General features: G+C 39.6%; 1 protein-coding gene across 6 annotated transcripts in view; it reads right to left on the bottom strand.

The window, feature by feature from the left end:
- The window catches only part of SUGCT (succinyl-CoA:glutarate-CoA transferase), a 430,017-nt gene that overhangs the window by 358,957 nt on the left and 43,979 nt on the right, over positions 1-27,081 (bottom strand). For all 6 annotated transcript variants that reach the window (XM_067550388.1, XM_067550389.1, XM_067550393.1 and 3 more), the window contains exon 7: positions 12,970-13,061. In XM_067550388.1, coding sequence (XP_067406489.1) covers positions 12,970-13,061 — 92 coding nt within the window. The remainder of the gene's footprint in view (positions 1-12,969; positions 13,062-27,081) is intronic.

Raw genomic sequence — 27,081 nt, forward strand, 5'->3', positions numbered from 1 at the left:
GCGATGAGTTTCTAGTAATTATGTCTTTGAAGACAATAAAAATGTCATCAGTGTAAACTAGGTCCTTTTAGCATGTTTTAAATTTATACAAAGAAAAATAGAATCTAGCCAGAGGTATCTACATTAAAGTCAGAGAGGCTATGTGGTACAGATTTAGACACAACCAGACTCCATTCTATTGTTTGATATATTCTGTAATTCACTTTGATCACCTTAATCAATCGGTCCTGCAGCACTTGTACAGATTGCACTGATCACGTCTTCCATTCTTTTCTTATCCTGACCTTACTTCTTCATGTGCAGCAATGCCTTTTCATGACAAAATCTTCCCATCTCTTTGGAGGTCAGCCGTGTGGTCATTTCAATTCCCATGGGTACCACTCAGCAATAAATGCAGTCCATCGACTGTCAGTGAGTCCAGCTACATGCCCAGCCCATCGCATTTTATTGTACCTTTTTCAGCAACGAAGTCCTGCACTCCTCTCTGCAGTCTGATCACTTCATTGGGGAGTCAGTCACAGATTGAAATCCCCAGAATTCTTCTCTTCATTGCCCTCTCTGTGACGGGCAGTTGTTGCTCCTCTATCTTCGTCAGCATCCATGTTTTGTGGCCGTACAATATTGCCGGCAGTACTGTTGAGTTGAAGAGGTTGGCCATGTGTTGCCCTATTGATTTTTCCTTGGAGGACATCCTTGATAGAATTATATGCGCGCCAACTAGCTTTCTTTCTTCATGAGAGTTCGCCTTCCTGATCATGGTGCATATTAATTTATTGGCCCAAATACATGTATTATTCAACTTCTTCTATTTTTTCTCCCTTAACTGTTATTTGGGCTTTTGACAGGGCATCATACCGCATAAATTTTGTTTTGAAGCAGTTCATTTTCAGTCTGACTTGGCTGCTTTTCGTGTTGAGTTCTCACAACATTTTCTGTAGTTTGATAATGTTTGTGGCAATCAACATGATATCATCTGCAAATCTGAGATGATTCCACCCTTCCAGCTTCTCCACCTCATTACCATTTTGAGGCAGACTGTGAAGAGTTTTGGTGAAACCATGTCTCCTTGCTTGACTCCTTTTTTGATTGACGTGCAGAGGGGAGTGTCAACAGAGTTATATCCATAGGGAAGTCAGAGTTTGCTTCCTTTAGTAATTTGATATAATTTGTATCGATGCCCTGCGCTGCAAGAGCTTTGAGCACTGCATTGATCTCAATGCTGTCGAATGTTCTCTCATAGTCGATTCCTCTGCTTCTCTAGCAAGTTCATCATTTCCTCCAAGATTTTTCCCTTCATTCTTTTTGTCTTTCTTTCTCAGCCAATTTCACACATTACCTCAGATTCTCAGCAGTTTTTATACTCCTCGTTGCAGCTATCTGTGAGTCCTCCTTAGAAATGTTCACTTTCAGGATTGCTGCATTGAATATTTTTGGTCGCTGTCTCTGATTTGCCATCTTTACTGCTTTCTTCTTCATCTTTTTGCTGAAGTCAAGCCTCATTTTAAACAAGTGATGGTCACTCCTGGTGTTAAATGATGGCACTACAGAAATGTCTTGTATAATGTGTCACTTATTGATCAGAATATAGTCTATCTCATTCTTGTTCTTTGCAGTTGGTGCGATACATGTCCTTCTCCTCTTGGCCTTCTTCTTAAATCAGGTGTCGTCAAAGAACATTTCTTTCATTTCTGCTAAAGTTACCAGTCACTCACCTTGTGGATCCTGCTTGCTGATGCCATATCTTCCAATGAACTTTTTGCCTTCTTTCCCTCTTCCGACGTTGGCTTTGAAGTCTCCCATTGCAATCATATATGTGGATTTTTGAGCCAGGGTTTCCTCAAGCTCCTGATAGAATTCTTCCACATCATCATCTTCACTTATGCCTGTAGGAGCATAGATCTGGATAATCTTGTTCAGGTGGAGGTGTAGCATTCCAGTGCATGATGCAAACTTGCAAGAGATAATTTTTGAAGACCATTCCTTGTTGACAATAAAACCAATTCCTCCAACAGTCCTCACACCTTCTCCTTTTCCCAACATGATGGTGCTTCCACCCCCTTACTTCGTCATGTTTCACAGAGACCAAGGACATCGCCAACTGTCCTTGCCTTCTCCTCCATTAGATGGTTGACTGAGTCATCCCTCATCAGTGTCCTGCAGTTGTAAGTACACACTATGAGGGCAGTACTTTTTTCTTTCTGGCAGCCTAACCCCTGAGATTCTTAGCAACCTTTCATCAATCGAACTCCACACCACCGCCGTAGAACATGAGATTTTAACCATTTCTTCCACCACCTGCTGGCTATGCTGTCAGTGGTGTATTTACCACCTCAACTTAGCTGGAACTCAACCTCAAGAAGGAATAAAACTGTCTCTTCCCTGGGTTGGCAGTCTGACACTTTAATAGCAAGGTAGAACTTACTGGAGAATACACTCCACTATAATCGCTGTCAAACAAGGAAGAGTCACTGCTGTGCCACTTTGAGGCACTGAGGTAGGATTTGCAGCACATTTTATAATTATATACTGAAAATACTCCCCCAAGAGAAGTAAATCCAGAACTCTATAGTTAACTCACTCTTTCATTCCTAATACTGAGGTGGTCTAATGAAAGTGTGTGACCCCGAATTCCATGTGTGGTTCAGAAACTAAACATGGCAAGCTAGTCCAGGGATAGCATTTTATCCTTAACGCTGAATGTCTTTGTTTCTGTGCAATCAGTGAGAGACTTGCCAATATCTGGATGTAGTATTATATGCATTTGTATATTTCTAATATTGTAGTACAATTCTGCATCTTTAACAATTGGAGCTCAAATTTCCTAGACAGTATTTCAAATCACTCAGAATACAGCATTAAGTCACTTCAGTAGGTAGTCATTTCTTACTGAAAACCTTCAGGATTTCTTCAAATGCAGATATTTTCTGAGGATTCAAAGATTTTGAAATGTGATGTGCCCAGAGTATGATCTTCTCTCTTTTTTAACTCCCTTCTCTTTCCATCTCCTATTGTGCAGTCAAATATGATATTGTACTGTATTTTGTGATGCATTACAATTTTTGTATTACCTTTTTTTCCTCCTACAATACTTGTATCATGTCTTCCTTAATAAAAAGACAACTTGGGAAAAAAGTATGCATTAAATTTTACCCTAGATTTCTATCTCCCCCATGGCAGCCCCCTCACTCTCTCAAAATTATAATTTTACAAGAAATGTGAGTATACAGTGAAGAGGAATGTTACACAAGGGACAAAAAGCCTTAATTAAGGCTTAGGTTTTGCTCAAACTTCCCTGCTGTTTAAGCCATAGATTTCATGATCCAGTAACAAGAAACAGTTCACTAACTAAAGGCACCAAAGCTGCTGTTTAGTGCACAGCAAAATTCCAGATCATCTGTACTGGTAAAATCTTTGTATTCTGGGACATTGTCAGCAGCTAGATTGTTGGAGTAAATTAAAATTGACTATATGAGATACACAAGGAAATCCCTGTAGGCTGAGTGGGAGTATTACTTTTGCTATTAGTTCCATCCCTGCTTCAGAAACATTCCAGAGTTCTGAATACAACTTCTGAAATGTACTGTATTACTGAAATGGCTTGGGTCAGAAGTTGGAAGTGTGTGTTAATGTAGCTTTAAAATTAGACTATTTTCAGGTGTTTGTAGTTATGTGGATGTTCCTAAAATTAATTCTAATTTGTTTACCCCTTCAGCGGATTAAAGTCTCCAGTGGTGTCCCCAGAGCACATTCAATGATCTATTCACCCAAACATTTGATAAATTAGGGTTGTACTGTATAGTCACACAGTGATTTTCTATGGATATGATATTACATAATACAGAGACCCCATCTCTCCTCATGTGTCACCCCCATTAGAATTTTTTATAGCCAGGATAAAAATATTTGTAGTTTATCCTACGCTGTTCCTCAGGGTAAACAACAAACGTTCATGACCTGGAACTCATATTTGGGGAGTGTCCAGACTGGCCTTTCTTTAAAAAGTATTAATTATAGTGAGTTTATAAAATTATAAATTATAAAATTATAGTGAGTTTATAAAAAAAAATCCTGTGTAAAACCCCCTAATGGCTATCACTTAATCACTCTCTCTCTTTAAAGATACCATCCACTAGGGATTCTCGCTCTTACTATCTAACACAAGATGTTAGAAGAGTGAGAATCCTGTCAGAATGATAAACTTCAGAGAAGCAGAACTACACCAGTAAGTCATTTTCTCTCCTGGATTTATCACTGTCTCTGAATGTGCCAGCAAAGGTTTTATTCTGATTCAGATATTGTATACCCTACTATTTTGATTTTACTTTAGTCTATGTCACATGTGGCAGCCCCCTCCCTGAAGACTAAATAAACAACACTCAGCCAAGAGAGAGAAGGGAAAAGAGAACAAGATTTTTTTCTTTTGGTTTTTTGTTTATCCTATCCTATTATGTATTTTTAACACTGTAACTTTTACCTATGACATACACACAGCTGATAGCACTGTCACAATCTTACAGAACAAAGCAGGCCTCTACATACCTACCGCCACATTGAATGAGACAGGTTTTGCCACTTTGTTTTTAGTGTTGTTCAAAATTCCACATGGCTCTATGCCTTGTCCATAAACAGTGCCATTGGAACTTTGGGAGATTTATGTTAAAAAACAACATACCATTAGTAGTAAATTTTCATGCACGCATGAAGTACAATTTTAACCACTATTTTAAACCATTGTTTTTCCATATGAAAATGGGGATAATGATAATGATCTTCTTTTGAGATCTGCTAATGAAAAGCTTTAGGTAACAGCTAGGTATTATTATTACTCAGCCAACTCAGAGTGGATTTTCATTGCAACAGCTAAAGGTACATCTATGTCCTAGGGGCTATGAAATTCATTGCAAAGCTCAAGATCTATGTATCACTTAAGTCTTCAAAATAGGACTTATGTAGCACTTAGGTGCTGTGGTGGCCCTTTGCATATGAGAGAATGTGTGTTTGGGGAGCACTTATAGAGTAAAATGTGAACCAAAAACTTAAGATGAAGAAAAACAAGACCTAAACATTTAGCATGTTTATTTTAATCAGGCAAGAGAATGACTGAATCAGAATGAATTGTTAAAAGCCCATGGTGAATAAACAGAGCTGTTAGCAACAATGATTAAATGATTCTAATGACTGCACTGCCTGAAGTACTGGTGAGGTGATGTGAACATCTGGGTTTCCAGTGTAGATCTTAACATAACCTTTTAATAAAATCCATCTTCATAATGGCCACTGAGGAATATAACTCCCATAATACTGCTTACGTCCAATTATTCAGTGTAACACTTGTACATTCTGTCATTCACATAGCATTGAAAAGTTTTACTAGAGCTCTGTTTTGTTAAAGGTTAACCTTTTGAATGTGTTTCCTTTAATTCCGCTAGTATTAACAACATTTGCCCCTTTATAACAGTTTCTATTTCCATGGAATTTTTTTGGCAAATTTTCAGCTCAGGATGTTGTGTGCACAACTTCTGCCATTGTAATGGAAACAATGCTCTTCACTCCACAGGCATTGAGTCAGAATGCAAGGAATGGTTACTTACCCTACATAAACTGTAGTTCTCTGAGGTGTTGCAGTCAGTGTGGATCCCACTGTAGGTGCGTCTGTGCCTGAAACAACTGGATTGTCTTTAAACAGCAGTGTTTGTCAAGGCCATGCATGCACCCTATGCCTCCTCATACTCCCACGGAAGGGCATTCCCTTATAATTCAAAGCCCACGGTGGCTGAAGACTCCGAAAAGGGGAACGGAGGGCAGGTTTGAGATCCACATTGACTGAAACATCTTGAAGAACCATAGTTACTGTATTTTTTTCTTCTTCGTGTACATGTTTGTGTGAAACCCCGGTAGGTGACTGGCAAGTAGTATCCCCTCTGAATGGTGGGAATGATGAGTATCAGCTGCATCAGTCAAACAGTGATTGAAGCACTGTTCTCCAGAACTTGGCACCTAACCTGGCAGCCAAGTCCAAGGGATAGCGCTTGACAAAGATCGGTGGGTTATTCCACCCCCGCTGCATTACAGAGCTCGGATTTTGGCACATTCCTGAAGTGGGCAGAGGATGTTGCTGATGTTCTGGCAGAATGAACGGTGATGTTCAGTGGGACAGGAACACCAGCCAGCTGATAACACAGCAAGATACAGGTTATCCACTTTGATACTCTTTGCAAGGACGTGGCTCGACTTTCAGAATGTCCGGCTATTGCTATAAATAGAGAGGGCAACACTGAACGGTTTGGTCCTGTCACTATAATAAAGCGAAGTCCTGGATATACTTAGCGTGTGTAATTTCTTGTTTCCTCATGCTGAGCGTGGCTCTGTGAAAAAAGGAAAGTAGGTTGGTTTGACTGGTTCTGATGAAAATCTGAGACCTCTTTAAGAATGAACTTTGGGTGGGGTTGCAGCACCACCATGTCCTTTAGGCTAGAAGTGCCTGAAGCTCACTCACCTTCCTTGCTGAAGTGATAGCCAGTGAGAAGACTGACTATCAGAGTAAGGCGATGAAGAGAACATTCTGAGAGAGGCTGAAACAGAGGCTCCATGAGCTTCAGGTGCACTCAATTGGAATCCAAAGACGGAGAAGGTTCTCTGAGTGATCAGTAACTATGTAACAGCCCATTAAGAATCTTCAAAACCACACGGTGAAAAAGAGATTACAACTGTACAGGCAGATGGCAAGCTAAAATTGGAGAACTTCAATATTGATAAACCTGTTTTTAAGTGCAATAAGCAGTCAATGATTTCAGTATTGAGGCTTGAACCACATCCCAGATCCTTGCTGGGCTACCCGTACTGAGAATTTCTTCCATTTAGACAAGTATGTCCTTCCCGTAGATATTTTCCATCTCTGAACCAGAATTTCTTGGATCTGTTGGAACCAGTCTCTATCCATGGTACTTAACCAGCCAACAGCCAATCCATTTGGTATAGCAATTCTGGCTCTGGATGGTTTATCCAGTCATAGTGCTGTGAGATCAGGCCCTGAGCTGGACTGGAGGCTAAAAGGACATTTGTAACAGGCCTGCCAGCCAGAACTGCCCCGGCCAATACAGTGCAAAGAGAATGACCATGGCTCTCTCTCTCCTGATCTTATAAATTATTCCAGGGATCAGGAGAATCAGTGGAGAGCCATATAGCAGGCTTCTGTTCCACTGAGGGAAGGAATCCAGTAATGATTGTTCCTCCTGGGCTTGTTCCTCCTCTGGTGCAAAAGTTCTGACATTTGGCATTGTTCTTGGTGGCAAACAAGTCTATTGGGAGGGGATCCCCAATGGTAGAATATTGGTCCGATGACATATATGTGAAAGGACCATTTTTTTCAGAGTCAGAGAATTTAAGGTCTGGAAGGACCACTAGATCCATCTAGTCTGACTTCCCATATTTTACAGGCCACCACGTAGTAGCACACACACCCTATGCCCAAAAACCAAAATTAGACCAACATATTAAGACCCTCAGGAGATTAAACTATTACATGCCACAGGCAGAGAATAGAAGGTGCACCAATGCTCAAGGCCCCTCTAATGGCAAAGAATTTTTGGTTGGTCACTATCTGCCTGCTCAGGAAATCAACCAGGTTGTTTCTTACTCCCAGGTAAAAGGCCAAGGGAGTTACCCCACTCAAATGGCATGAAGTCCAGAATCTGATGGTCTTCAGATGGGTGAGGAAGGGGTGTCCCTTTGTTTGTTCATGTAGCATTATTTGTGAAGATTTGCAGTACTGAGTTCTGAAGGACACATGGGAACATAATTCAGGCCAATCTGACAACTCTGAGCTCCAGCGCATTAACACATAACTTCTATGTCATCTTGAGGACCAAGTCCCTTGAGTCTGTAAAAGGTCCAAACAGTCTCCCAGTTGTCTCCCTGACACATCCTTGATCAACATCTTTGTCTGGGAGGGGACTGAAAAGAGCACTGCTTTCCATATATTTGTGGGATCCAACTGCCAAGCCAGCTCTGCAATGCAGGGACACTGAAACTTTCCTTTCTATTCAATAGCTCACTGGAGAATAGGCCAACTTGATCTAGAGTTGAAGAGGCCATATGTGAATACTGGCAAGGGCACCACACATGTATGCCAACATGTGGCCTGACACTGCAAGACAAGTCCATGCTGTCATAGTCAGGTTTGATGCAATTTGGAGGAGTGCTTGCAACTGGTGGAACCTATCCTTGGGAAAGTGTGCCTTTTCCAATCTGGAGTCAATCACAGTTCCTAAGAACTCTATCATCTCGGATGGTGTGAGTGACAATTTTTTGTAGTTCATTTTGTAGTTCAATTTTGTAGTTCATTTTGTAGTTCATTAGACTCAGATGGGTGAATAGGAATAGTACAAATTTCAGGTCGCCACCATTTCCCTATGCAATCTGCCTCTAAACAGCCAAGTATGATGAATGCCCTGCCTTCTCAGGTGGGCTGCCACCACTGCCAGGCATTTCATAAAAGCCCTCAGTGCCGTGGAGAGTCCAAATGGCAGTACCTTGTACTGGTAATGATTAGATCCCATCATGAACGTCAAGCGCTTTCTGTGGGCCAGGTGGATGACTATATGAAGATACATATATTGTAAGTCAAGCGATACAAACCAGTCCTGAAGGATGGAGGTAAGCATTACCATCCTGAATCTGAGGTGGTGTATATTTTTGTTCGGTCTTCTCAAGTCAAGGATAGGATGAAGATCTCCTTTAGTCTTCAGGAAAAGAAAATATTAGGAGTGAAAGCCTCTTGCATGTACTCCTGAGGAACACTCTAGATGAAGCAACAAGGCCACTTCTTTTTGCAATAGTTTCTTGTGAGAAGGGTCTAGGGAAAAGGATTAGGTAGGGGGAAAGGTGTGGAAATGACTGGAACATCCATGGGCAACAATGTTCAAACAACCATTTCTCTGAGGAGATACTGGATATTGCCCGATGGAAAGGAACAAGGTGGCTACCAAAGACTGGCTCCCAATCGGATGACAGGAAAGTGTGGGTGACACAGAAAACAGATGATGAGCGACTCCTTGAGTATGATGTCTCGATGATGTCTTGACTCCAATTCCCATGCCCAGTGGCACCAATGCTGTCCCCAGAGGGGATCTTGACAGTTCTGTGAAGGTGTACCTTGGTCCCATAATTGGAGCAAGCATTTAGTGCTGATGTCTTTAGCAGTGCTGATGCCAACAGTGCCAGCATGCTTTGCACCACTCCCTGGGCACTGGATGTAGACACCTATCCTTCGAGGAATGATACCTTTTTTCCTCTCTCAGACGCAGTGCCTCTCTGTGCTTGGAGCTATGTCTGGTCTACATTCAGCCCTTCCTTTTGACATTGACCCTAAGACTGGGGTGTTGGTGATGGCTCCAATGACACATTGTCAATGCCAGATCCGCTGGTACTGGTGCTGAAGTGATTGCCAGAACTGTTGCTCAATGCCCCGGTGCCAGGGTGATCAGCGTCAATATGACCAGTAATCAGTGGCAACTGAGTTTTCTTCCCTGACTTCCTTTTGCTGCTGGATGCTAACTAGACAGGCACCCACTGACGTCATCCTCACAGACAACCCTTTTGGTTCCTTGGGCGTGCATGTGTCCTCTGTGTCTGAGTTGATACACATCAATTGCTCAAGTAGGTGTAGTTTCAGCAACACAATCTTCAACTTGCAGTCCTTGCCAAGAAGGATTTACACACCAAGCACTTTTCAGGGATGTAGCTCTCCCCCAGACAGAAAAGGCATCAGCTATGTCTATCAGCCAGGAGAATGACGCCATCAAAGTTCATGTGGGGCTCAAATCCTTAAGGTTAAGAATCTGCCATGGAGCCTAGCACAAGGCATCTTACCCTGCTTCACAGAGGTGTATGTTTCTGGTTACATGGGTTTTTGTAAGGAATGTCCAAATTAAAAAATTAACAAAGGTACAACGGATAAGGCATTTCTTCACAAACTAATCTACAAGATGAGTTAGAACCTCAAAGAAAAATAGCAGGTGGGACACGCGATGGGTTCCATCTTGCTGCCATGGGTGGTAAAAAGGGAGCTGAGGGAGAGTTTCAGCCCCTCTGTCCTTTATGCCCTCACATGGGAGCATGAGGAGGCATGAGGTGCATAAGCAGCCCCAAGGATCACTGCTTTAAAAAAAAATCCAGTCTCATGCACACGAGGCACATGTGCACCTACGGTGGGAGCCCGACTGACACATAGGCGAAGGAGAACCTCACAGCCAGGTGATCTATTCCACATACTGTGTGTATCACACAACAAGAATGGAGCAACAAGGCACATGGTCACCATCATTGCTATTACATGAACTCGAAAAAAATTAGTTTCCAGGGTGCCTTTCAATATTTATTCTACCCCCTTGTTTCTTTTCAATTCTGTGACCTGTTCCTCGCCAAACTAGCCAGAGTTATACAACTCCTTGGGCAGTATGAGCTCTCCACTGCCTGACTAGTACAAGTTATTTGTATTTGAGTAGCATCTAGAGGCCCCCGTCAATAACAGAGACTCATTGTACAAGATGCTGTACCCACAGTAAGATACGGTCACAGCCCCAAAGAGCTTACAATTTAAATAGACATGACAGCCAAAAGGTGGAGGAGAAAAAAGAACTGAACCCAGGTTTCCTGAGCCGTAAGCCAATGCCTTAACCTCAAGGCCACCACACCTCTCACTTGTTACTTTTCCCCTCTCACGATACCAAAAATGGCAAGTTTGTACCCATTAACATTTGGATTTAGAGGGTAGGATATTAGTGAGCAACCACAGCTAAGTAAATTGCTTATTAAATAGTGGGGGAAATAACTTTAAATGTCAACTTTTGTATAAAAATGTCAAAAGTTATTTATAAAATCCACACATAACCCAATAAATTTTTAATTTAACTGAGTTTCAGCTAAAATCATGTATCTGAGACAACAGGCCCCCATCCCATATTCTTTAGCTGTTTTTTCTGCTACACCACTTTTCTTTTCGTCACTCCAGGTGTGCCAAATCACTACAGCTTACATGGCTTCATGCCGCTGTTCTCTGGCCAGCTTTCAAACAGATACATGCTTTTTTGGTATTTTCAGAGGCTTTTGGTCTTCACAGTTCTCATTTCATGACTGACATCGCCAACTGGCTGTCAAACCCTTTCTAATTGGACATCGATTTTTAATTCTGAGCCTCTATTTCCAAGTCAAATTCTTCTCAAATCTCACTGTTCCCTATGGCATGGAACTTGCTTATAATTTATTACTGTCATTTTGAAATTTGTCATTTCATCCTTATATTACTTCTGTAGAGTCTTATTGATTTTATCTACTAAAGTACATACAAAATCCAGGCCTCTTACTGACAAGCACAAGCACAATATTGGTGCATTCTCTGGTTCTTGATGGTTGAAATTATTCATTTTATTAAACTTCAGTGGTTTAAGTACATCTGTGTTATGCAAATACCAGCCACCACCACTCACTTGCTGGGAGAGTGGAGGAGAGAGCTCTTGAGATACGGCTGGACAGATGGGGACAGACATCTCTGGCATCTTAGTGAGGAATGATGGTGCCCTATCTGTAAGAGCAACCTCATGCATGAGTGGGGCTCGGGCAGATCTTGGGGGGCCCTTCGTTCCCCCCAGTCATATTTGCACATTGCAAATTGGCAGCTAGCAGGGTGGAGTTTTGCCTTCCTCAGAGCACACAGGAGATTTGGCTAGGGAGGGAGTATTACAGTAGTGATATTTATTTGTCACACTTATACAGCACATGTCCAGGACAGGTTAATTGAGGTAGCAAAGAGACATGGGCAGAACCCCCGGCTGTGCAGTGTAGGGTAAAGGGCAAGCTTCAATGTCTGGTACAGAAAGAGATACCCTTCACTTAAACCTTCATGCCCTGCAGGAAGAAAAGGTGTGGAGAGGGAAGGGAATTGCAACTTTCTTGGTGTTGATTTTGCAGGAGAAGGTTAGAGGGAGCATCCCCCTTCATGTCTGCTCTGCCTTTTACAGCCATTTATTTGGGAACTGCTCTTCACTTACCCTACCAGACATCTTGTGGGCTGGGGGGAAATGCCTGGCTGTTCCTTCCTTAGTTCTCTGTTACATCATAATTAATAAAAATCACAGCCTTTGCATAGGATATTTTATCCACCACAATCTGTGGTGTCTAAGGGCTGGTTTACACTTACCTCGCGATTCGGCGGCAGTCGACGGGAGTTACGCAAACTACGCGGAGTAGTGTGCATAACTGACGTTGACTGCTCTGCTTCCCTTCTGCGCGCTGCTCACACTGCGCTGCACCGATGGGAACATCACTCCCGTCAACGCAGCGCTACGCTTCTTGAGGGGGTGGATTTACTCAGTCAACTTCCTGATCGATTGAGCGGGTCTAAACTGACCACTCAATCAATCCAGAAAGATCAATCTGGCAGCGGCGAATTTGCCACTGCCAGTATAAACACAGCCTAAGCCACTGACAATTTATTCGAACTCATGCTGATTAGGTGATCTTTCAATGTTCCTTTTCACACATTGAAATAACAAGGGGACAGACACCACTCTAGATAGATTACTTATATGCCTTCACTCTGTTTAACATTTTGAATATGACATTTAAGGCCATTCACTCTAAAATGCTTTTCTAGCTGCATACAGTCCATATACACATCAAGCAGGAACCAAGGTCACTTTTTAGCTTGTTTCTAGAATCTATTATCTTATTATACGCTAATTCTAAATGCCAGGCTTTTGTCAATATTGTCCTGTTGTGGGAGAATACTCTGCTTCAAGAGATTTGCCTTGCTGACTCATTCCTCTATCTTAAATCAAAGCTTATATTTCATTTTTCCAGCTACCAACTTCCTTAATTCTTTTTATTTCTACAGGCCTTTTTATTAAGTACAGCACAAAGCTTCAGTGCACAGGAAAAGCTCTTTACTAAATTTACAATAAAGTTAAATACCTCCGGCCCTGTGATATGCATAAGACCAGAAACAGCTGCTGCAACAGAGTCATAACCTGCTCGCTGAAATGCTGGACCAGTCTGACCAAAACCTAAAACAGAAAGAACTATTTAAAATGCAATCCATGACACATACCGTGGAGATACAGTTTACTACTTAGGGAAGGAAAAAAAATGAACAAAATAAAATCTCATCAGTTTCTATACATATGTTGTCTAGGTTATGCAGAAAACAAACAAAAAATACCACAGTCTTATATTTACATATACTGCCCTTCTTTAGACTGAATGGTGGTTTCTATTCCTCGGGGTTAACGTGTTCTCTTGGTCAGTGTTTCTCCATGTCTTGAAGGAAAGAATTTTAACTATCTGGTGAAATCCTGGACCCACTTAACTCAATGGCAACATTCCCATTCTATTCATTATGGACCTAATTCTTCCATCCTTATCTCACAAAAGTACTTTACTCCAACTGATTTCACTGGGTGACTCTCAGAGTAAGACACTGTTCAATGTGATTAAAGGTGGCAAAACTGACCCTTTAGTAAGAAAACCTACCATTTATTGTGAAAATGCGTTAAAGATGGTTAATGTTCTTTGGAGTTTTGATGAAAAACAAAAATTTTTTCCTCGGCTCTATAAATTAAGTCTTAACAAACACGTCACTATTACGTCTCTTCAGAAGAAGCAGAGAGAAGACACAGCCTGCTTTCCTCGTTGGCCCTGCTTACGCCACAACTTCCCCTCTCAGCAATATTCACAGAATCTTCACTATACCTCACACTAGTCTGCTGCATACCAACTGTCCACGTGGACCCTACTGCCATGCACTAAACATTCCCTACTGCACTTTTCACCTACTCCGGTTTCAAAGCAATGTAGATCAAAGCGCACTACGGAATGTTTAGCATAAGGGTCCACACAGGTAGTTGGTGCAAGGTAGAATTGTCTGTTTGTCTAGACAAGCTCTAAAAGAGATAGCACATCCTAAGACTATCTTTACCTACTGTTTCTTTCTTGTAGAACAGACCTCACTATAGTGCCAGACATTAGAAAGGAAGCATTTATTATAATTTTATTATTAAGGTTGCCTGACATTTCCCATTACACGACTCTGTTTTCATTTTACCATAAATTGTGATTATATCATATTGTTAGAATATAATATGTTGAGTTATTTGTATTGCTGCAAGAGAAATACTGACTTTTAAATGTCTACCATTATACTTTTTACATCTACATTTCTAATGCCACACCAAAGGTCTTCACAAACTGAATCTGTATATTGTCCCTTTATAGTTCTTTCAGTAAAAAATTCACACACACCCCCAACCAACGTATTACAGTGGTACAAAACATGTGCGCAGACCAAAATGGATGGTCACGTCCATAAATTCTCAGAGGAGATCCAAGACTAATATCTCTGTGGCAGCCTAAGTTACCACTGACGGCACTCGGACTTTTATAAGCTCCTTCCCAGACAACTTCTTCAAGAAGCAATAGGTCCTCTGCTGAGCTTCTGCTATGTCCTCTGTGCAGGCTCCTCTGTTCCAATCCCACCTCTAACACTGATTCCATTTGTGGTCTTAGCCAAGTCACAATCCTTCTACCTTAGTTTCCACATCAGTAAAATTGCAATATACTTTTGATTAGATAGCCTTTTCAAAGATCTACAAACAGGCTAAAATTCACCAGAATGTATGCAAAATTCTTCATTTCATTTGAACTGTGCCTTGAAAAAAATATGTTTTCATATTTGTATCTATGCACAGCTACCAGCATAAGCATTCAGGATCTGTTCTTCTGCAGCAGACCAGTAGGACTTAAAAAGCAAGCTAGCTTGCTTGCTTGCTTGCTTGCTCGCTCGCTCTCTCTCTCTCTCTCCCTCCCTCCCCCACACAAAAGCACATTTTTATTTAAGAAAAATAATCATTTACTTTCTGGACATAAGGAAACAAATTTTCACAAACCAACCCAAAAATGCTGCAACAGATTCTGTTATCTCCTGAACAGTAGCACCAAAATCATTTCAATGTGTTTGGGTCCACTTCAAAAACAAAAACCTTGCTGTTCAACAGAAAAACACTCAAAATAACTAAGTGATTAGACAGTGAAATACGCTGAAGTAAGTAAGAAATTATGAAGAAAAAAAGCACGGGCCTCAGTTATTAACAGAGAACAGACATCTCAACATTATCTATTCATACAAATGTTTTCACAACAAGAAACGTCTGAAAATTAAACATTTAGGATGTAGAACAACCAACCATAAAATCTCCTTACAATATTGTGATGAGGAGGACAAATTCCCATCCCTTAAAATACTCATTCTGCACTTTTAAAGGTGACCATCAAAGTTTTTCTGAATTTTTCTAAGTGCCTTCATATCTTATAATATATATGCTTTTCCAATAATTTTTTTACACCTATCATTTGATTTCAAAAAAATTAACTCATTGTTATGTGCCAGCTGCAAGATTAAGACCAGCTGGTGCCAGGGGAGTTTAACTAGTTGAAAAGTATTATAATAAAACAGAGAAATGAGTACAGAATTATACTTTGGACTTGGTTTCTGAACTGGTAACGCTAGTACAGGGCCAAAATCCACTTTTGGTGGAAAATACTTTGCCTAGCCAGAGGAAATCTGGGTTTAGAAACTGCCTGGAAAAGAGGTGGATATCCAGCCTTGAGATTTAAGGGATTAATAACTAATTGTAAGGCTAAAAGATCTAGTCATCCCTTTCAAGACAGACAAGAGACAAAGGCTATATGTTTTTTGTCCTAGTAAACCGCACAGATCACAAACAAACAAGGATTTAGCCATGAACCTGAACAAATGTGCATATGTCTGAGCGTGTGCCTGTAGAGGAAATTTTGTTTTAATAAATGTGTAAAGCTGATTTTTCAAAGTCAGGGCACACATCTGAGCAGATCTCGCAGCATATGCATGCAAGTATTAAATGTGTTGTGAATAAAACTGAATGTTTACCATGCACGTCGTCAGTTTGGCTCTGTGTTTGCCCAAATACCCAATGTGCATTTCCACTCATAAATTCAGCGTGCACACACACACACACACGTATGCACGCAATTGCATGTTTACCCCTGAAAATAGGTCCCATGCTAATATTACATACAGTCTTGTGTAGACAAAGTTGAGACACAAGGCGTTTAACAAACCAAATAAGTTTGTTTTTTTATTTTGTTGATGTGTTTTTTGGGGGGGAAGGAGGATTTATTTTAAATTAAATGTAATGATTTAGGAAATTCTCAGTTTACATAAATGTAAGAAATAATTGTAAGATATACAGTCGCGGAAGGATTTATTTCTCTGCTGATTTTGATTTAAAACCATGGGAGTCCTTAGCATCCTGTAAAATGGAATTTCTAAAGTGGGAGAAGGATGTTCCACACTTCCAAATCTCCAACCCATAGGTTACAGTTGTAGGGCCTGATACTCCGAGGCACTGCACAGCCTCAATTCTCACTGTGCTCCCAAAGGAAGCTCAGCACCTTTTTGGGATCATGGCATTATAGGTCATTTTTGTTTCAGTCAGTCACATCATCAGTGTGGAGACGAGAAAGTAACACAGCAACCGCCGCTAGTCTAATCCCAAGTACTGCCCCGAAGTTGTCACTGCGAAAGGATTATTTAACCTGACTTGTACAGTGCATACCAACTGTCTTACACCGTGCTGAACACAAACGCTGAATGCACACTGCAGAACAGCTTGTATATTCAACACAGCCACTTATGTCAGTGCTGGCCACAATTTCCTCTCCCCAGGCTGCAGCTGCCACTGTCCTGATTCATGCTGACAAGCCCATCCTCTATCCACTGAGGAGCCCTGTTATTAATTTATTATCCTTCCTCTCATATGATCAGGAAAGGAGACGTAGTATGAAACAAGTATCGAAGAACAAGTTCACTAGCCTGCTGGTGTCAAACATGGGCCAGCGTCCATCTTGCACCACATGTAGAATGCTTAGAAAGTCTGGCACAGCTTACATCCTGCATTAGCCAGGGATGGACTACATCACTTCTTGAGATCCCTTCCAACCCTACACTTCTATGATTCTAAATTCCATGGCATCACTCCAGCAATCCCAGCTCCCTCCAGATGTGATGTGCCAAACTCAGGTGGAAAAAGCAGACACAGATCTTACTGGCTATAATTAGCACTCTGTTTTTCAGAAACTCCCTCGCAATTACATTCATGCATCAGGCAAAGCAGAGTGTATGGCTAAACTGCCTATCACATGCAACTTTCCCATCGTCTTCAGGACATGAAACCAGGGTGAGAGAGGACACAGTCAACCATGCATCTATCATTTCTCTTGATTTGTGCAGACAACTACATGCAGTATGTCAGTGTTCAAAATCACGCATGCGCAGGATGATACTGATGTCCCTGAGTCTGATTTTCTTCAAGCTGTGAGGAAACATTTTGTTGAAAGCACTTCAGGATAGGAAGATGAGATGAAGATGATGCTACTATAAAATAGTAAAGCAGTTCACAGTCACAGTTGAGGGAATTCCAGAAGTTACTAATGCTACAAGACTAGGGATGTGTACAGGCCAATATTTCAGTGCAGGGCAACAAGAGAGAATGCAGGTGTCAAGGAAAATTCCCTTAGCCAAACTGAAAGATAACTATGTCAGGATAAAACTAGCGCACTTTCCTCTAGCTGGAGGAATTATTACAGAAGCGACTATCTGTGACAGTCTTTGTCCAGGATTAGGTTTCAATCAGATGTAACAAAAGTGAGCTCATATCAGGAAAAGTTTCATCTGTAAAATGCACTATGAAACTTCCTGAAAGACACTAGGACTGAGAAAAAGTATTTCTTCTCCCCAGATTTTTCCAGGTGAATCACAGAACTCAATCAAAATACAGCTGCTCTTGTCTGAAAAACCACATGTAAATGGCTTCTGCTGAACCAGGATGATATCCCTGCTCAAACGAGACAGGGTCAGCCAGTCAGGGACGCAGGAGAAATCCCTTCTGACCAATCCTAGTGAAAGGTGCTCATCTTGAAACATATCACAAGACGTAATTGGATAACAACATTTCAAATATCAGAGCAAAAATGTTTTGCAAAAAAGCTACTATTAATGTCCACAGACACAAAATGTTCTAACTATTGCTTCACAAGTAAAATCCAAAGACTGCCTGAGGACTTTTATCACCTAAGGCAGACTTTTTTTTAATACACAATTTTGTTAATGAAGTAGAGGAATCCTTTAGGGTGATCCAAAACAGTAAAATTATGAGTAACAAGACAAAATATTAGGAAGGGAAAAATTTAGGCTGAAAAAAAAAAATCAAGAAACATTTCACAACAGTGAAAGTTATTAGAACTACAGTGTTGTCTCCACATGTGAAGTTGCCAAAGGCCTGATGTTTGAGACATTTAAAATTAAACTACACAAGAAGCTAGAAAATACTTTCGACAGTAGAGAACACTCCTGCGCTGGTATGGTGATGATGTGTGTCTCTAGAATTATAACACAACATTAGCCATGAAATAGCCTTTTTTCCCCCTTTTGCACCAGATGAAAGTGGGATGTTTTGCTACACTTTTGTTACACTTCTTCATAAATTTTAAGAAAGCTGGCACACTGAATGAAGATCTTTGACCCAAACAAACCCCCATATGTTATCTGTGGATCCTGTGCTGTTCCCAGATGGGTACTGCAACCATATTTAGACACACTTTGTTTGCTTATTTAAGGGTTTCCGATGGTATGATGACAGATTCCTTAGAGATGTATAAAAACAGTTCTCTTTGACTACCAGTTGTATATAAGCACCAAGGGCAGACACCAATAAAGTAAAATGTTTTGCAACACTGTCATTTAAAGGGACGCCAACTCAAAAATCACATATGCTGAAGTTTATTCTCAACCTACTATTGTTACAAGCAACATCTACAAATATGATAAAAAAGAGAATATGAAAACACACTTTCAATGATTTTTTTCAGTTTTGTTTTGTTTCATGTCTTTTGCAACACTGTGTTTTGTCAAGTTTCACTCTTTCCTAAGCACGATCAGTCATTTCAAACACTGTTTGTGCCTGTATCCCTTTTAAAAAAAATGACTTGCTTTCAGATTGAGGTCCCTTTAATTAATTGCCACAGGAAACTCTAAATAGGACATTCCTAAAAAATCAATGTCAGCATTTCTTATGCCAAAATATTGTCCAAAATATTAATATCATGTGCTAAACAAAACCAAAACCACCATTTCTGCACTTCTTCACAATCCAACAGCAAGATAACATTTTATAAGATAAAATATAAAACATATTGTATTGGGGGGGTGGGAGCAAAATGGAGACATGCTGTCAACATAGACCAATTCCCTGTAGTTAGATTCCCACATGACAAATGACATAATGTCAGTCTATATAGGATATTCTGAGCAAAACACAGAAAATGTATTCAACACAGGCATTTCTACAAATAGGAACTAAGTATCGTCACAAATTCAATCCAGATAGATGGATATCCCTACTGAATAACAAATTAATGAGAAACACCTTTAGATTTGTTCTACTGCCAAAAGAAAACATTCAATTAAATACAGCCTACATCTTTATTTAATAAAGATTAATGAAACAAGCAGAAGAACACAAGCAATTCTCTATTCTGAGAAAAGCCAAAATGTAAGAGATGCATTATATGAATCTTTGTAATGTCAGAGCTGCCAAATATGTTAGCAGAACGAATAATGACTTTCGGAAAATGCCTGCCATGTGTTGGTCAGAAGAAAAGGAAGTACAGCTTCCTGGGTAGGCATACTTAAAGCAAATCAGAACCAATATGAAAAAGGTGAAGCCAGAGCAAATTGTCATGAGAGACGAAAGAGCAAAAAGTAAACATGTGACAGCAAATATAAAACTCTGACTGACAATCTTTCAAATAAAACTCACTAAATTTCATCTCCAAACTGATAATTCTGGATATGTATACAGTACGTCTCCTGTGTATCCATCTGCTGTTTTGTAGTCTCAGATTGTAAACTCTTTGGGGCAGGTACTGGGTTATTTTGTTCTGTATTTGTACAATGCCTAGCACAATGGGATCCTAATCCATGACTAGGGTTTCTCATCACTATGGTAATACAAATAAATAATAATAATACAGCAATTACTTTATTCCTTTGATACATGTTAACTAAAATGCTATAAGTTTCTGTTATAAATAACATTGTTTTGTGTTATAAATCAATGTGCACAGATAAAATAATACGAGTAAAAGGAATTCAAGAATACAATTATACTTTTACTGAGTTTTAACAACCTAAAGGCTCAAGAGAGATTTTTCAAAGGGACAAATGCCAGTTATGTACCCAAAGTCCACTGACTTTTAATTCGACTGAGGCACCCTATATTGTTAGGCTCCTTTGAAAACCCTAATCTCAGTTCTTGAATCAAAGCCATTTAAGACAATAGGAATATTTTCATTGATTTCAATATACTTTTAATCAGACCCTATAGCCTTTCAGATCATGAATTCTGACTCGTCAGCAGGCCTGCTATAATTGCAAAGAGATTTCTAGGACAACAGAAGAGGATTTCTTTTCCTTCATAGTCTAGGATGTAATGATCTACAAGTATAAGAGAGCTTATGGTAATACTAGCCTCAGTCAGCATGCATTTTAATCACTCACATATTGAATCTCAACCTAGGAAGCTGCTCGTGTCTTGACTTGGAGTCGCTCCACTACATGACCTTAAAAAGGTAGTGAGATTCAGTGGTCCATCTTCTGAAAAAAATTATGATTTCAAAAATAAATACCAGGCAGAGATTAGGGTTAGCTCCACCATGGATTTTTTTTTAAGGTACATTGGAAATATTTTTTCCACTCATGGTTGTATAAATATATACCTGATTTTTTTTTTTTAAATCTTCCAGTCACAGTCTCTTACAACTAACAATCCATTCGTTCCTGGGTTAATCAAGGTGAACTCTATATACCACACACATTTGCCTTCACTTTGCAATTACTATTAAGGTAAGTAGGGTTAACAGTCTATCACAAACATCAGTCTGATGCTGGGAATTGGCCTGACAGTCACCTGAAGGATTGTGCGCTCAGAGCCTAAGGACAATTCCATAACAATACCTCAGTTACCACATGTGACAAGAATAAAGCACACATGCTAGGTGAGTTTCCTGGGGATCCGCAGACAAGTTGCATGGTGGGAAGAAAGGCCCTGGGGAATCTTTGAGAGATAGGGAAAAGAATTACTGAGGGCACAACTATGGAGATAGAAAGTTCTGCTTAAGGATGGAACTAGGCAAGTAATATCAGTAAATTAAATGTTTTTATTTACTGGATCATACTAACAGTTTCAGAATTTAAACTTGGCACAATAGATCGCCAGTTGATGTAACTGGACATAGCTCTATTGACTTCAATACACTCCAGCTGAGGATCTGGCCCAGTATGACCATTATGTTTGAGATTAGTGATGCATTGTTTGTGCCACACAATTGTGAATTTCCTCCTCCACAATCAATCATAAATAGGTATCCCCTTGGAAAAATAAAACCTTTTTTTTTTTTTTAAATCGGAAAAGTCTATCACAATCTCTTCAGCCATATGGGGTTTTTCTTCAAACTCTCTAAACACGTTTCCTCAAATTTTCCAAAAAAGAAGCTAAAGGATGGAAATTTTCAACCCCAAAAAGGGGATTTTTCAGTAAGCTACGTGCAAATGCAAGAGAGGAGCAATAATGGCAACTGTTTATACAATGCTAGTCTTTTGCTACTAGCAAATAACCTTACTGGAAATTTTAGAGTTTTAGTATTTTTGGTTTTTTGCACTTTTTGGTTTATACACACATAATACGTATTATATAGCTTCATCCTGACACAGCTCAAAGGATGAGCACACTACCTCACATTTTTGACCTGCTAAACTCTAAAATAGATTTCACTTACAGTTACCAACTAATATTTTTCACATGATATGGTGAAGGCGTAAATCTGCATCTGAAGTTTTAATGAACTACCACTGTAGGCCAGACGCAAGTGCAAATCTGGGGCATCTGAGCAAAGGAGAATTTTAGAGAATTTAAAGGTCAGTTCTTAAATGTACACAGTTAAGTGAACTGCATATGCCTGATGCGAACAGCTGTCCTCATCATGCAATATTGAATACTTAAAGTATTATTCATTTATTGCTTACAAAGATGTGACCCGTTTAGTGATATCAAAATGGTATGTGAATCTTATTTATGAAAACATTCAACCCTATCTACTGATTGCTGGAACTCTCCAATTTTACGCAATTTTTCTATCACAAATTTAGTCAGTAGGCCAGCTATCAAAATAAATTGTATTTCATAGATCACATGGTTATAATTATATAATGGATAAGCTTCGACTGGGTCTCAGACTCAATATGTTTATTAAATGTGCTTAGTGTTAGCTTCAATTTTGCTTGTTTTAAACCCTCCCTTATCCATTTATTCATTTTCTACTCCTGCGGAGTGAGTTTTAAAAAAAAAATTCTCAAAAGTTTATGGGGGCACACATGAAGGTGGAATATGACCCTCTGGTGCACAGCTGTACCAACTACTGCTCTCACTGGTCACACCACAGACCACCTAAAACAACACAAACTTTGCACAGTACAAATAAACTTCCCAAGCAGTGCATAAGCAAAATGAAACTTTGATGAACACAGTTGTATCTGCTTCAGACCATCATTCCACATTCTCAGCTGCTCTTTTTCATAATGGTATTTATAAAAATACTTATTTTATCTTCATTCAGTCCAATTCCCTGTCCGGTACAGTCTTGAGGAGTGAAGGCCTCTTAGAAGATAATGATCTCCATTAACTTTCACTAACTCCTCCCATGGTTTAGGTGAAAAAATCCCACTTAACAAAAGGCATGACAAGACTGGAAAAGTGAAAATTTAAAAAAAAGAAACTGATGTTTGAAATCTCTGCCAACTAATAAGGCCTCAATCCAACAAGAAAATGAGTGACCTTGGGACAGATCCTCAATTTCTGTAAATTGTCATAGCCACGTTGAAGTCAGTGGAGCCACAACAACCTACATCAGCTGAGGATTTGGTAGTTTAACTCCCAATCAATGGCTTTTTATTTTATTCACATTCTTACATTAAAAATGGTTGGGGTTACTTCACAGAAGCCACTCAGAACATCATAAGACTATGACCTTAATTCTAAGGAAAAAGGCACTGATCAAAGTAATCAGTGTTATACCTTTTATTAAATGGGATTTCTTCAACCAATTACAATATTAATTTTCCCCAGAATGGTCTACAATAATCCTTTTCCATGATGTTTATAAACAGCTTTACTATGATATGACTCAATTATTTTTGAAAATCATTAACAATAAGGAGTTAAATTCTGTCAGAGCTGAATGTGCCCAGCTTCTCTGTTGCCTCTCTTGATTAAGTTTGCTGCATGGAGGACATTTTCAAGTTAGTAAGTGTCCTGTAGCAAATGCCTTATACAATCCTTTTAAAATATACCATTAAGAGATATTATAAATTAGTGCTTCCTTCAAAAACAGGGTAGGGTTTGTTGCAAACAACGATTATACTGGGATTGGTGACTACAATGAATAAACACACAGACAAAGGTATTGAACACATTCACTTAGTGTCCTCTCTATCCCGAGCCTGGATTCTCCTCCTCATTTACAGAATATCTCAATCTGATTCATTTTAAGTATAATGGAAAACAAAAGGCTACCAGAGTTACTACTAATTCTGTAGCATATCCACAAACCTGTTCTTATTAAAATCTTATTTTGCAGCAAAACCCACAGCTTTTAATGATAAAATTTTCTCTACGCTGGGATATATAATGCTTTCAACATTCAAACAAGGGGCAAAATGCCACACTCCCATCATTTTCACTTCCATAAATGATAAAGAAGTCTTTCTTCAGTGATCACTTTCTCTCCCCTACCCAAAACTTTTTTTTTTGGTACGGAAGAAATGTTTTATTTTACCATGTAATTTTATATACACAGAATTAATGAAGATCATATACACATTGGTTTATATTTTCAGGTCAAGACCAGCTTCATACAGCAGTCCTACTAATTTAATACACTGCAGAAAATATAGTACATAGACTTATAATGGACATTGCACCACAAATCCATTTTGATAAGTCAGATTTATCAACAAATGATCAGCATGAGCTCAAAAATTTGCCGTTTAAAACTTAAAAGCTTTCCACCCCCACATAGTACAATTCCATCATGCATGAGAGCGTGAGTATCTTAGACATATAAAATAAACCAGGAAGTTATAATGAGATCTTGTTCCCAGAAAAGGAAGATTTCATTTCTGGCCCTCAAGGAATGGTCATAGGGATTCAAATGTTTGTTGATTTTTTCTGGAATCATTCCTATCAGAAACTACTAAAACCCAAGTACAATAAAAGCTGCTTCACAAAATTTATTGCAAGGCTTTTAAAGTTGTCTGAAATCTTCCAGCTTTATTTTTGTTAACGTAAGTAGGCACTAGTCCAAGTACAATAGCTACTGAAAAATAAACATAAACCATCAGTAAGTGTCTCCATAACTGTACTGGTTGCTATGTTGCTCATATCCATAACTTCAGTGGTCTAATCTGGTTTCATTCACTATAAACTACAGCAATGTCAGATTTTACCACTCATAGGCTTCTGTCTGCTATGGTATTCTTCATTAAGACTGGAGCCAGGAACCTTAAACTTCAGATTTTATATCAAATAGTGCTAGCTACAGGTCACTGATATTTAGATGGAAGGTCAAGCTGCGACCATGAAACCTTGAAAATCTAACATCTCTGTGTGTGTTTGAAAGGTAAATATTGAATTTTAATGGTAGAAAGAGTTATGACTTTCTCATTAAACTTTGTATATACTTTATACTCAACAAAGAATGAGAGTGCTGACAATGAGTTCAATATCAAGGCTGCACAAATTTTTTGGTGTTTCTTATTCCTAAATTCACGTATGCCTCTTTTGCTGTTCAGACTATGTGATAGGTGGGGCCGAAGAGGTACAGAAGGGAGGAAAACCACCATTGCCTTCCTAGTATAGAATATTAAATGCAAGTTCAAAAGCTAGCTCAGTGGCTTAGGGTAAAGATGTGCCCTGGAGGCTGATGGCGTGTTAGAGCTGCAGAAAAACCACACTGCATGCAGCTGGAGCCACTCAGCCAGAATTCCTCGAGGGTGCATGCCAGACTGACTCAGGCAGAGCATCAGCTTTGCTGCCCGTAGAGAGGGTGCAGTGTGCTCCCTGCTCTGCTTCCAGCCAGCTTTGCTCCTCCTCACCTCCTTTTAGACAGCTTGCACCTGCGGATGCTGTAAGAGAGAGCGGAAATTATGCACCCCAAGAGGATTCTGGCCAGCACCTATGCAGCAGTGCAAGTAGGGTGCAACCTCCTTACATTGGCAGACCACTGTAGAGACCAGACAGAGCTGGTCCATAATTATTGGTATTTTGCATTACCAGCACATGTGAGAGTCCCAAGTTCAGTTCCCAAAGATTTGTCACAATGCTGAACTTCACAGGAGTGTCCTGATCTGAGTAGATTGATCTTAGATCCTGTAAAGCTCACTTTGCAAGACAAAAAAACAACACAAAAAACTCACCTAACATGCATTTACTTCAGACAGGAAGTTTCTCCTTGTGTGCGCCCTGACACAGATTCACAATGCCGTTAAACTCAGACTATAAGGTCAGAAGGGACCATCGATGATCATCTAATCTGACCTCCTGCACGACACAGGCCACAGAACTTCACCCACCCACTCCTGTAGTAAATCCCTAACCTAAGACTGGGTTACTGAACTCCTCAAATAATGATTTAAAGACTTCAAGGTACAGAGAATCCACCATTAGTTCTGTCCCACAGGATAATTCCCTTAAGGTTTGGTTTTACTCTGGAAAAAGACTCTGTAAAAGTGATATTGTGAGGTTCCAGTTTATTGTGCTTCAATGACTTCTCATTCAAATGGGCTCATTTTACAAACATAAAAATGTTTTTGCTTACTGCCAGTCCTGCACACACAGCATGGACTCAAAGTTTGAGTCTTCCCACGTTTGTTATTCTAGCTAAAATTCTATTTCTACAAGCTAAATTGCACCTTCATTTTCACCGGTACAATTCCACTGCTTTCTCATCCTGCCTTTCAGGTTCCATTTTTACACGGTCTCTTTTCAGAGTACAAACATGCTGGTTTCAGATGAGATCCGAGGGTGCTCAGACCTTTCCTCCTAAAATATGTAGAAAACCTGTACACATTTCAGGTGTACAGATTAAGAAAGCACCTTCCTCATGTTTAATTAGAAAGCGCTCACGGGAAATTTATGCGAGACTACAGTACTGCTAACCCCAAGCATTCAAATATGAGTCATGCGCCTCCAAAATTGTCAGAGTCATGATTTTAAAAAACAAATAAATAAATTTCTGGTTTGATTATTTGCCTTTTGATTTCTGAGCCTTTAGGTCACATGTGGGTCATACTTTCCCACGTTTACTCAGAATTTGCAAGGGCAAAAAAACTTCTTTTTTATTTTTGTTTTTAATGAAAGCTGAAATTCTTATCCCCCTGCCTCACAAAAACGGAAAAAGATTTAAGTTTTGGGAAAACACCAAATGTTGTGAGATTTGCAGTAAAATCATGAGAGTTGGCAACAATGACATCCAATAGCATGCACACAGTATTTTTCATAAAAATGCCTCGAGAGAAGGTGACAGCCTGCTTCCAGATGGATCATCCATGATATGAAACAGATGGGCAGGAAAATCTGCATAAAGAGCAGAAGAAAAGACCAAGATCCATGTGCAGCAGAAGGAACATTCAGGTTGTGCAGCTACTGTTTCAGCTGGGAAACAATTAACACCACTGGTTGAGAATGAATAAAAATACCTCATGCCTCCTTCACTTTTTCCAGTTAAGACAGTGACAATTTCTACAGAACATGATACAATTTTACCTATACGGCTTTTTGCTTTCTTACTTGTCATTTAATTGTATTTACTTAAGTTAACACTAAAATGATTAGATAAAAATGTTTAACACAACTAGGTTGTTGGGTTTTATTATTACTA

The sequence above is a fragment of the Emydura macquarii genome, unplaced genomic scaffold, assembly GCF_026122565.2.
Source record: "Emydura macquarii macquarii isolate MOO-44397 ecotype Brisbane River unplaced genomic scaffold, CSIRO-AGI_Emac_v2 contig_1263, whole genome shotgun sequence".
NCBI lineage: Eukaryota > Metazoa > Chordata > Testudines > Chelidae > Emydura > Emydura macquarii.